The sequence below is a fragment of the Bos taurus genome, chromosome 3 (genome assembly GCF_002263795.3).
Source record: "Bos taurus isolate L1 Dominette 01449 registration number 42190680 breed Hereford chromosome 3, ARS-UCD2.0, whole genome shotgun sequence".
Taxonomy (NCBI): Eukaryota; Metazoa; Chordata; class Mammalia; order Artiodactyla; family Bovidae; genus Bos; species Bos taurus.
In genome coordinates, this window is record NC_037330.1 from 108,360,377 (window position 1) to 108,373,059 (window position 12,683).

The 12,683-nt window shown below is 44.5% G+C and overlaps 1 protein-coding gene and 1 long non-coding RNA gene across 5 annotated transcripts in view; one reads left to right on the forward strand and one right to left on the reverse strand.

The window, feature by feature from the left end:
• The window catches only part of LOC132344943 (uncharacterized), a 16,516-nt gene extending 7,506 nt beyond the window's left edge, over positions 1-9,010 (reverse strand). Inside the window, exon 1 of the long non-coding RNA XR_009494030.1 lies at positions 8,579-9,010. This is a non-coding gene — a long non-coding RNA (uncharacterized lncRNA). The remainder of the gene's footprint in view (positions 1-8,578) is intronic.
• Positions 7,738-12,683, forward strand: part of MEAF6 (MYST/Esa1 associated factor 6) — a 26,484-nt gene continuing 21,538 nt past the window's right edge. For 2 of the 4 annotated variants that reach the window (XM_005204836.5, XM_059884810.1), the window contains exons 1-3: positions 7,744-7,853; positions 9,038-9,153; positions 12,595-12,682. In XM_005204836.5, coding sequence (XP_005204893.1) covers positions 7,764-7,853; positions 9,038-9,153; positions 12,595-12,682 — 294 coding nt within the window. In that variant the 5' untranslated portion in view covers positions 7,744-7,763. Of the gene's footprint in view, positions 7,854-8,172; positions 8,294-9,037; positions 9,154-12,594; position 12,683 lie in introns of those variants that run through there. The other 2 variants (NM_001024572.3, XM_024989643.2) reach the window with 2 other exon arrangements.

Consider the following 12,683-nt stretch of genomic DNA (forward strand, 5'->3'; position numbering starts at 1 on the left):
TGGTGTGTATGCCCAGCAGTGGGATTGGTGGGTCATATGGCAGTTCTATTTCCAGTTTTTTAAGGAATCTCCACACTGTTCTCCATAGTGGCTGTACTAGTTTGCATTCCCACCAACAGTGTAAGAGGGTTCCCTTTTCTCTGCACCCTCTCCAGCATTTATTGCTTGTAGACTTTTGGATAGTAGCCATTCTGACTGACGTGAAATGGTACCTCATTGTGGTTTTGATTTGCATTTCTCTGATAATGAGTGATGTTGAGCATCTTCTCATGTGTTTGTTAGCCATCTGTATGTCTTCTTTGGAGAAATGTCTGTTTAGTTCTTTGGCCCATTTTTTGATTGGGTTGTTTATTTTTCTGGAATTGAACTGCAGGAGCTGCTTGTATATTTTTGAGATTAGTTCTTTGTCAGTTGCTTCATTTGCTATTATTTTCTCCCACTCTGAAGGCTGTCTTTTTACTTTGCTTAGAGTTTCCTTTGTTGCGCAAAAGCTTTTAAGTTTAATTAGGTCCCATTTGTTTATTTTTGCTTTTATTTCCATTACTCTGGGAGGTGGGTCATAGAGGATCCTGCTGTGATTTGTGTTGGAGAGTGTTTTGCCTATGTTTTCCTCTAGGAGTTTTATAGTTTCTGGTCTTATGTTTAGATCTTTAATCCATTTTGAGTTTATTTTAGTATAACACACATGGTTATATTTGTTAATACCCTTCCATTTGTGGAAATTAGTAGTTGATGAAAGGAATAAAATGATGCTACATTAATCAGAATCTAAGTGTGACATGCACATAACACACCAGTAATGCCTACTTGTGAGAGAATGTTCTGGACCCTCAAGTTTCCTGGATGTGTGAGTTTATATCAGGTAAAAGGGCTACTTGATTTAAATCAAAGGTTTGGAATTTAAAGCTTCATTCAGTCTCCTGGGTCAACTTTCTAGTATATTTATCAAGTGGGAGACAATTTTAAAAGACAGTTGATTTGTTTATATTACTCTAAAGTTGGGGCTTCCCTGGCGGCTGCAGTGCAGGAAACGTGGGTTTGATTCCTGGACTGGGAAAATCCCATGGAGAAGGCAATGGCTACCCACTATAGTATTCTTGCCTGGAGAATTCCATGCATAGAGGAGCCTGGTGGGCTACAGTCTATGGGGTCAAAAAGAGTTGGACACTACTAAGTGACTAACACTTTCACACTTACACATTAAAGTGAATTAATCCAATCAATGATTGCATAAAATTACTATGCTAGTAATTGGTGTACAGCTGAATTAGAAATGGAGCAGTAATTTGGAGGTGCCCTGCACCTTGTACAAGAGATGGTATTTGTTTTTAGTTTTTATTTGGTTGAAGTGTATTTGATTTACAATGTTAGTTTCAGGTGTACAGCACAGTGATTCAATTGTACACACACATATAAAATAGGTAACCAACAGGGACCTACTGTATAGCACAGGGAACTATACTCCAATATTTTGTAATACCTTATAAGAGAAAATAATCTGAAAAAGATTATGTATATACTTGTGTGTGTGTATATATATATATTTGTGTGTGTGTTGTTGCTGTTCAGTCTCTCAGTTGTGTCCAACTCTTTGCTACCCCATGGACTACAACATGCCAAGCATCCCTGTCCTTCACAATCTCCTGGAGTTTGTCCAAATTCAGGTCCATTGAGCCGATGATGCCATCCAACCACCTTATCCTCTGTTGCTGCCTTCTCCTGCCTTCAATCTTTCCCAGCATCAGGGTCTTTTCCAATGAGTTGGCTCTTTGCATCAGGTGGCCAAAGTATTGAAGCTTCAGCTCTAGCATCAGTCCCTCCAGTGAATATTCAGGGTTGATTTCCTTTCGGATTGACTGGTTTGATCTCCTTGCTGTCCAAGGGACTCTCAAAAATCTTCTCCAACACCACAGTTCAAAATCATTAGTTCTTCAGTGCTCAGCCTTCTTTATAGTCCAGTTCTCACATCTATACATGACTACTGGAAAAACCAGAGCGTTGACTAGATGGAGCATTTAACATGTGCACAACAAGCACATACATTAACTCATTTCATCCACATAACCTTATGAGTGGGGCTTCTATTATCATTACATTTTGCAGACGCCAAAACAGGAAAATAATTTCTAGACTTGATGTGAAGAGCTGACTCACTGGAAAAGACTCTTATGGGAAAGACTGAAGGCAGGAGGCGAAGGGGGCAACAGAGGATGAGATGGTTGGATGGCATCATTGACTCAATGGGCATGAGTTTGAGCAAACTCTGGGAGATAGTGAAGGACAGGGAAGCCTGGCATACTTCAGTCCATGGGGATGCAAAGTGCCGGACATGACTGAACAACACCAACAATTTCTAGACAGAGACTAGCACTCAGAAATGCCTAAGGTGTTCAATGAGGCTTTGGAAGCACTTGAAGTTCAGTAGGGGAAAGAAGGTGATTGAGACTTCTGGCTTCTATTAATGACTGCCAAAGAATTGATGCTTTTGAACTGTGGTGTTGGAGAAGACTCTTGAGAGTCCCTTGGACTGCAAGGAGATCCAACCGGTCCATCCTAAAGGAGATCAGTCCTGGGTGTTCATTGGAAGGACTGATGTTGAAGCTGAAACTCCAATATTTTGGCCACCTGATGAGAAGAGCTGACTCATTTGAAGAGACCCTGATGCTGGGAAAGATTGAGGGCAGGAGGAAAAGGGGACAATAGAGGATGAGATGGTTGGATGGCATCACCGACTCAATGGACATGGGTTGGGGTGGACTCTGGGAGTTGGTGATGGACAGGGAGGCCTGGCGTGCTGCTGCGGTTCATGGGGTTGCAAAGAGTTGGACATGACTGAGCGACTGAACTGAACTGAAGTTATTTTTATGAATCCTCCTGCTGAAAACAGCTAAAATTTCTGAATAAAAGATAAATTTAAAAAATCTCTTGGGCTTCCCTTGTAGTCTAGCAGTTAGGAATCCGCCAGCCAATGCAGGGGACATAGGTTCAACCCCTGGTCTGGGAAGATCCAACGTACCAAGGTGTGACTACGCCCGAGGACATAACTACTGAGTCAGCGCTCTAGAGCCTGTGCTCTGTGACAAGAGAAGCCACCACAATTAGAAGCCCATGAACTGCAGGTAGAGCGTATGCCCTACTCACAACTAGAGGAATCCTGTGCACAGCCAAAGACCCAGTGCAGCCAAAAATTAAAAAAAAAAACAAAAAAAAAAACAATAAAAATTTAAAAAATGAATAAATAACAATAAAACTTAAAAAAAATTTCTTAAGGCATCCAGGAACTGACAAGTAGAGTTATCAAGCCCAAACTGAAGATAATCCAGAGAGAAATGGAGCACAGATACCTGGAAACCACTTCCAATATAAAGGCAAACCATATTTGGTTCTAGCATATCAAATATACTGGATTGAATGGGACAAAAATCAAAACCCAAAGCACACATACAATGAGTCTAACAGAACATCTTTCCAACAAAAAGCTTGGCACACCAAGGGCTATATCTTTCAGAATAAAAGAGTGGGTCAGAAATTGAATCCTCCCAGGGATTTGCAGGCTGGGAGCTCAGAAAACCTCAAGTCTTGAACTTGGTTTAAGATGACGCTGTACTAAATACAAAGGAAAAAAAGAAGAAAAGAAAACAACCCTGTACTATTCGTGCCTCCAGACGTCTGATACAAATAAATAAATGAAATTAGTCTTTGGAGGAAGAAACATTTTATCTCCCCTCCAGTATTTCCACATCTTATTCTGCAAAGAACCAATTATTTTTTAAAGTATACAAGTAAAGATTATTGCCAACAGAAATAATGGATAAAATAAACTGATTGTCAAAGGCTTCAGATACTTGAACTCAAGGTAATATATATAAAATGTTCATGGTTGCTGTTTTCCAAGAAATACATGACAAACTTAAAAATAGCCACAGAGAACAAGAAATGGCAATGAGTGAAATGAGAGTTATTCAAAAGACCAACCAGAACCTTTTTAGAAATGAAAAATATAGTAACTAAATCCATCAATGAACTCCTTTAACAGAAGCTTCAGGGAGAATTAGTGAACTGGAAGATAGGTCAAAAGAAATTATTTAACAATTATTTATTAACACATAAATTTAACACCTTAGAGAAAATGTATCAATTCCTCAAAACCCATAAAATACCAAAATTCACCTGATATGAAATAGATCATCTGAATAATCCTGTAACTATTTTTAAAATTGAATTTGTAATTAAAAACTTTAAAAAAATAATATCCAGGCCCAGTTGGTGATAGTTTCATTGAAGTATTCTACCAGTCATTACAAGAGGAATTAGCACCATTCTGTACAATCTCCAGAAATTAGAAAAGTAGGGAATACCTCTCAGCTCACTTTATAATGCCACTACTGTTTTCACTTTATAATGCCATTATTATTTTGATATGAAAACCAGACTGGACAGTACAAAACAAAAAGCTACAGCCAATATCCCATGAACTTAGCTACTAAAATCTTCAGTAAAATATTAGCCAATTGAATCTAGCAGTACATAATAAGAATTATGCAAGATGGCCACAGGGTTTATTCCAATATGTAAGGCTGGTTCAACATGTGGAAGTGAATTGATTTAACATTTGAAAATATATTGATGTAGTAATCCACTGTATCAAGAAGCTAAAGATAAATAAAAATCATATAATCATGTCAATTATTTTTGAGTAACAAAATTCAACATCCATTCTTTGGCTGCCCTGGGTTTTCATTGCTGTGCATGGGCTGTTTTGTTGTGGAACAAGGGTTTCTCTTGTGTGTGGCATGGGTTCTAGAGTATGCAGGCTCAGTAGTTGTGGGGCATGGGCTTAGTTCAGTTCAGTTCAGTTCAGTCGCTCAGTCATGTCCGACTCTTTGCGACCCCCTGAATCGCAGCACGCCAGGCCTCCCTGTCCATCACCAACTCCTGGAGTTCACTTAGACTCATGTCCATCGAGTCAGTGATGCCATCCAGCCATCTCATCCTCTGTCATCCCCTTCTCCTCCTGCCCCCAATCCCTCCCAGCATCAGAGTCTTTTCCAATGAGTCAACTCTTCGCATGAGTTGGCCAAAGTACTGGAGTTTCAGCTTTAGCATCATTCCTTCCAAAGAAATCCCAGGGCTGATCTCCTTCAGAATGGACTGGTTGGATCTCCTTGCAGCAGTCCAGGGGACTCTCAAGAGTCTTCTTGGAATCATCCCGGACCAGAGATCAAACCTGTGTTCCCTGCATTGGTAGGTGGATTCTTAGCTACTGGACCACCAGAAAAGTACCTCAACACCCATTTATGATAAAAAACTATCAGTAAACCAGAAATACAGGGGAACTTCCTCAACTTGATAAGACTGAATACCTTCCTCTTAAGGAAAAAGTCAAGGATATCTGCTCTGGCCATTCTTATTCAACAGAGTACTGAAAATCTAGCCAACGCAGTAAGACAAGAAAAGGAAATAGAAAGCACATAGATTGGAAAGGGAAAAAAGAAAACAAACTTCCCTATTTGCAGATAAAATGATTGTCTATTTAAAAAAGTCCCAATGAAGGATTTGAACACTGCTGCAGAGCAACTAAGCCCGTGTGCCACAACTACTGAGCCCGTGCTCTACAGCCTGTGAGCCCAAACTATGAAGCCCGTGCTCGGCAACAAAGAGAAGCCACTGCAATGAGAAGTCTGTGTACTGCGAGAGTAGCTCCCACTCACTGCAACTAGAGAAAACCCTCTGCAGCAACAAAAGACCCAGTGCAACCAAAAAGAAATAAATAGAGGCTTCCCTGGTGGCTCAGTGATAAAGAACCTGCCTGCCAATGCAGTGTTGAGTCCTGCCCACAAGGCCACATTAGCGGAGCGCAGAACCAAGGTCACCTCTGAAGCAGACTGAGCCCCTTTGTAACTGAGCCCCTTTTGTTTCCAAAAGCCCCCCTGACTTCGTGACTCCCAATCAGGCAAAGATGCCCACTTCAGCAAACACCCTATAGCACCCCAACCAATCACCTAACACCAACCTTCCAGCAGGCATTTTCTTTGGCTTGAGGCTATAAAAATTGGCCATTAACCCACAAAAACTGTCAACTCTCTCTGGTCTGTCAGGAGGTTGGCCCACTGCGCTCTCGGTGCCTACTTTATCTCTGCTCTTTGTTCTTAATATACTCGCTCCCTGCTGGAATGCTGTGTGTCTGGAAATTCTTTACCAACCTATGCTCAAACTGCTCAACATGCAGGAGATATGGGTTCGATCCCTGGTCCATGAAGATTTCACATGCTGCAGGACAACTAAGTCCGTGTTCTGCTGAGCCTGTGTTCTAGAGCGCAGCAGCCACAGCTTCTGAGCCCACGTGCAATAACTACTGAAACTTGAACTCTCTAGAGCCTGTGCTCCGCAGCAAGAGGAGCCACCACAAGGAGAAGCCTTAGCACCGCAGTTAGAGAGCAGTTTTGAATTATTGTTATAAAACCCTTCATCACATCCTCCCAGGGTGGAACACATAGTTTTTTGAGACAGAAGCCCAGTTTGTCTCCCTTTGGCTGGCAAAGTGATAGAGCTGTCCTTTTCTACTTCCCTCAAAACTCTGTCTCCAAGATTGGATTTGGCATTAGTGTACGGAGAGGCCAAGCTTTCCATAACATTAGACTTACAGCCATTGTGTTAGGTATGCACTGTTACCTCCATTATACAGATGAGGAAATTGAGACAAGTGAAATTTAGCTACCTGCTCAAGGTGGCACAGCCTCATCAATGGTAGAGGTAGGATTTTTTAAATTTTAATTTTTTATTGAAGTATTGTTGATTCACAATGTTGTATTACTTTCAAGTGTACAGAAAAGCGATTCACATATAGAGAATCTTTTTTCAGATTCTTTTCCTTTATAAGTTATTACAATATAATGAGTATAGTTTCCTGTGCTATAGAGTAGGTTCCTCATTGGTTATTTATATTATATATAGTAGTGCCTGTATATTAATCCTAGACTCCTAGTTTATTCCTTGCCCTCTGCTCCCTTTGGTAATCGTAAATTTGTTTTCTGTGTCTGAAAACACAGAATAATCATCTTCCAGACCTCAGCTTTGTTCCTCCTCCTCCGTTTCTACCGCCAGCCAGGTGTCTGTTCTGGCTCGTTTGTGCCCTTAATGCTTATCTGTCTAAAGGGCAATAGGGAGCCACTGAAAGGTTTTTACCCAGAAGGTGACACATTTGTTTTCTAAAAACAAATCATCCTGGCACCACCTTGGATAATGGATTAAATGGAGCTAAGGATAGAAACAGGAGGCTGTTGGAATGTCTCCAAAAATGAGAGCCTGGATGAATGAGGGAGGTGGCAGACAAAAGAAAACAGATTTGAGAGCTCTGCTTGAGTCAAGTCCACAGGACTTGGTTTTGGATCGGATTAAGGGGGTGAAGAAGGGTGAGGCCGGTACAAAGGTTTCTGACTCGAGTAATTCCGCGGACACTAAAAGTCATTCACTGATAAGACTTCTGAGAAGTCTTATTTTGGACACGGTGAATCTGCAGTGCAGAAATGCGGCCGGCACCTAGGGCAGAGGCCAGCCCTCGGGTCCTGCTGGCAGGGGCGCGCTGAGCCTGCTGGCAGGGGCGCGCTGAGCCCACTGGCGGGAGCTCTAGGGGTTGCCCAGCGCGCCTCCGGAAGCCGCGCGCGCAGGCGCAGTGTGGCGGCGGGCGCCCCCTGGCGGGCGGTGGCGCGAAGGGACCGCCCCCAGCCTAGCGCTGCTGCCGCCGCCGACCGCCTCAGCCCAACATGGCGATGCACAACAAGGCGGCGCCGCCACAGATCCCCGACACCCGGCGGGAGCTGGCGGAGCTTGTGAAGCGGAAGCAGGAGCTGGCGGTGAGGGCCGGCACAGGGGGTGCCGGGGTGGGGGCCCCCGCTCTTGCCCCCGTCTCCGGGTCCGGCCCAGCCGCTTCGGGCCGTTCGTTACTCCCCGGGCGCAGCGCGGCGGCTGGGAGTCCGCCGGCCTGAGGACGGCTGCGCGTTGCGCGGCCCGCCGGCGCCTCGGCTTCCCGGTCGGGCGGATCTGGAGCCGGGAGCCGGGGGCGGGGCGCGGAGCGGGGGAGGGGGAGGGAGGCTAGGCCGGCGGAGGCGTGGAGGGAGGGTGGCGCCGCGGGTGGGGGCTTCCGTGTGGGAGCCCTGCGGCGGCGAGGGTCCGCGAGCTCTGCGGGCTGGATGAGGGCCGGCGGCTCCGGGCTTTCGGAGCGATTGGGCAGCAAGCGTGCCGGCAGGGTGGAGGAGATCGGCTCGGGCTTGGCTGTGGGCTCTGGGGAGGTTGGGTAGGAGACGGATGTGGGAGGGGAGACCCACACATCCATTCTGACCTTTCGAGGATGGAGGGGCGTTAATGTCTTTGCGGGGAATAGGAGTAGATCAGTTGGATGGGGCTTTTGATAGGCAGGCGTGGGATGTATTCGGGGACTTCTTAGATGACAGGTGAGGGGGAGCAGACTCAGTCTAGGAAATTAGGAATTGTGACACGCGCCTGGGGCCCCTTGCTTTCTGGTGGCTAAGCCCTCCCTCCCCTTGCGTTTTTGGCTTGAGCACCGGGAGGCGCATCTTACCTGAAGCTGCCCTTCCAGGTTTCCATAGCAACCGGCAGCCCAGTGCAGGCAGCCTTTCGGAGCTTACAGGGAGGGGAAGCTGGAAGGCTGCTCACCCTTCCCTCTCCCGTAGCGGTATCTTCTATGCGTGGGAGTGGCGACTGCTTACCCTCTTTCTCCGCGGAGTTTCTTGACAGCTGGGTTTCCACGAAGCCTCTGAGTATATGCAGACTTTTGCCTGGGTGTACATTTTTCTGGGGACAGAGTCTATTTCATTTTATTCTTAAAGGCACCCAGCAAGACAGGTCTAGACCGTCTTGTCTGAAACAGCCTGCCCCTGCTCATGTCATCCCTCTCTCCAGAAGGCTGACGTGGTGTCGTTTAACTTGAATTTCTAAGCCTGTTACCAGGATGTCAGGTTGGTCCGACTTAATGCTTGCATGTAAAAGGCATCAACTGCTTCCTTGTCTTTCACCCCAGGAAACACTGGCAAACTTGGAGAGACAGATCTATGCTTTTGAAGGAAGCTACCTAGAAGACACGCAGATGTATGGCAACATTATTCGTGGCTGGGATCGGTATCTGACCAACCAAAAGTGAGTGACAGAGGCCTGTAGTGTTGCTTTGTGCCCTAGTAATGTTTGCATATGGGGCTTCCCTGGTGGCTCAATGGTAAAGACCCTGCCTGCCAGTGCAGGAGATGTGGGTTTCTTCCCTGGGTCAGGAGGATTCCCTGCAGGAGGATTCCCTGCAGAAGGAAATGCCAACCCACTCTAGTATTCTTGCCTGGAAAATCCCATGGACAGAGGAGCCTGGTGGGCTGCAGTCCATGGGGTCTCAAAGTATCTGACACGACTTGCGACTAAACAACAACAACTATATTTGTGATTGGGACTATGATGTCCTTGGTAGTAGCTTTGGAGGGAAGCAGTAGTAAGGTGGCGGGGGACAGAGGTCTGCATTTGAGCTTGGTCTCTGGTTCAGCCCCTGCCTCACTGAGTAACCCTGGACAAATCCTACACAGTAGGGGAAGTCTGGCCGATGGTACAGGGTTGTGTGAGGCTTAAATGGAATACAGCATATAATATTTTATATACCAGCATGCCTCTTGCTATTTTGTATATTTTAATCAGTCAAGAGTTCCACCTTCACAGGATTTGCCCTACCTATATGCCAACTGTGCCATGGTTTATTTAGTAATGTTATTCTTAAAAATGTTCTAATTTTTTTTGAAAATTTTCAAATTTAGAGAAAAATTGAAAGACTAGTTCATGATCTCTTGATACCCTTCACCGATCACCAGTTGTTAGCTTGCTGCCACATTTGCTTTCTCTCCTCTTTCTGTAATTTATAAGCACACACCTCTATGCAGGCATGCCTGTTAGTCGCTCAGTGGTGTCCAACTCTTTGTGACCCCATGGACTATAGCCTGCCAGACTCCTCTGTCCACGGGATTCTTCAGGCAAGAATACTAGAATAGGTAGTCATTACCTTCTCCAGGGGATCTTCCTGACCCAGGGATCAAACCCGGGTCTCCTGAATTGCAGGCAGATTCTTTACCATCTGAGCCAAAAGGGAAGCCCATACATCCCCATATCTATACTTAAAATTAAAAAAAAAATTTTTTTTTTGAAACAATTATAGATACATAGGCAAAAAACAATACACAGAGGTTCCATATAGCCTTCACTCAGTTTTCCCCAGTGGTTGGGTTTTATGTAACCATATAGTACGATGGTAAAGCCAGGAAACTGACATTGGTACAATGTGTATGTTTAGTTCTGTCGTTTTATCACGTGGGTCGCTTCCTGTAACCACCACTGCAGTCAAGATACAGAACTGTTCTGTCACCACAAAGATCTCCCTCACGCCACCCCTCTGTAATTGTATCTCCCCTTTCTTCCACATAGGTGTATATATACTTTTTGCTAAACCATTCAAAAGTTAAAAGCAGATCTTGGACACTTTGTCCCTAATTGTGTCAGCAGATACCTCCTAAGAATAAGAACATCTTTCTTAACCACAATTAGGCCTAGAAAATTAGCGCTATGTTAATAGTATTATCTAATATACAGTCTTTACTCATACTTCCCCTAATGGCCCCCAAAATGCACTGCTAGCTTGTTTTCAACCAGGTGGTGCTTGTGCATTGCATTTGGCTGTTATGTGTCTTTAGTCTCTTAATTTAAGATCTTCCCAACCTTTTCACGGAGAAGGCGATGGCACCCCACTCCAGTACTCGTGCCTGGAAAATCCCGTGGACGGAGGAGCCTGGTGGGCTGCAGCCATGGGGTCGCTGAGGGTCAGACACGACTGAGCGACTTCACTTTCACTTTTCACTTTCATGCATTGGAGAAGGAAATGGCAACCCACTCCAGTGTTCTTGCCTGGAGAATCCCAGGGATGGGGGAGCCTGGTGGGCTGCCATCTGTGGGGTCGCACAGAGTTGGACACGACTGAAGCGACTTAACAGCACCAGCAGCAACATTTTCATTGGTGAGCTTGTTTATGACATTATCTTGTAGAACGTACAAATTCTAGGTTTTTCTTGTTGTGCCTTCATGAGGGATCCTTTAAATATTTTTGGCAAAAGTGTTGCATTACTGATTGTGTACCTCTTGTTTACCTCCAAGTTGTTTTTTCTTTTTTTGACTGCCCCATGGCATATGTCGGATCTTAGTTCCCTGACCAGGGATCGAACCTGGGCCCCTGCAGTGGAAGCGTGGAGTTTTAACCACTGGACCACCAAGGGAGTCCTTGCTTACCTTTGTGTTATCAGACAGCTCAAAACGACAGATTGCCCCATTGTTGGTGCTGCTAAGTTTGATTCTGTAATTTCACAATTGCAGTAATTTTTTTCTCCTCATAATTAACAATTTCAGAGGTTGTACTTTTTTAGAAGTGTGAATATGCTACTCCCCCGATTTTTGTCACTGGTTTTAATGTCCATTGTTGATTCTTATCTAACCAGTTATTATAATGGAGATTGCAAAATGATGATTCTAATTTTACTGTTCCTTTTACATTTGTTGCTAGCATTCCGAAAGAAGAGTTGTCCCTTTTTATCTTCTTTCCCTTTCATTCTGTCTCTCTCTGTTTAGAATCCTTGTAGATGCATGGATTTAAAAACAAAACAAAACCCAAAAAACCCCCAGTGTATTGGGGTCTAGTAACTGTCACTTTTTTACGCCAGAGGTTTATTTTGTTATTTAGTATAAATTCATTTATTGAAATCTATACAAAGAAGTACATAAATCATGAATTTACAACCCACTGACCTCACACCCCAGCACACCCATCATCGTTGTTTTTGATGCTTGTTAGTCACTCAGTGGTGTTCAACTCTGCGACTCTATGGACTGTCGCCTGCCAGGCGCCTCTGTCCATGGGATTCTCCAGGCAGCAGTGCTAGAGTGGGTGGCCATTCCCTTCTCCAGGGGATCTTCCCGACCCAGGGATCGAACCCCGGTCTCCCACATTGCAGGTAGATTCTTTACCAGCCGAGCCACCAGGAAAGCTTAAATTGTCCCAGAAGTGGCCGGAGGGAGCCCCCCAGCTGATTGCTTTGACATGACCCTGCGTTCTGAGCACTTGGTTGTTTGCTGTCCCTTTGTACTCTTCTTGTCCCAGGCCTGGCATCAGTCATTTCTCTGAGGACCCCTGGTTCTTTCCTTAAATTTTTTAAATTCAGGTTATTAAACAGAGATACTTCATAGCACTAGTCTGTGCTAGATGTTTTTAATAATAGGCATTAAAATAAATACATATTAAATACGTGAAAATGACTCTGAACCTAAAGCTAAAGTAATCCCATGTGTCACAGTGGATCACATATCATACATTGGAAAACACTGCTATGTATGTAGGCATTCAGAATGAATGTCATTTTGGTCAATCCAAGTGGTGTGGAGGTGTTTCCGTAATGAACTCCATAATTAAAACAAAAAAAGACTTCCTTGTATTTGTCCTGGGGCGTCCTCAGCTTGAGCCATAGGAGTAGCTTGGTGCTTACAATGAGTTTCTTGTGTGTGTTTTAGAAACTCCAATAGCAAGAACGATAGAAGGAACCGGAAGTTTAAGGAAGCAGAGCGGCTCTTCAGTAAATCCTCAGTTACTTCAGCAGCTG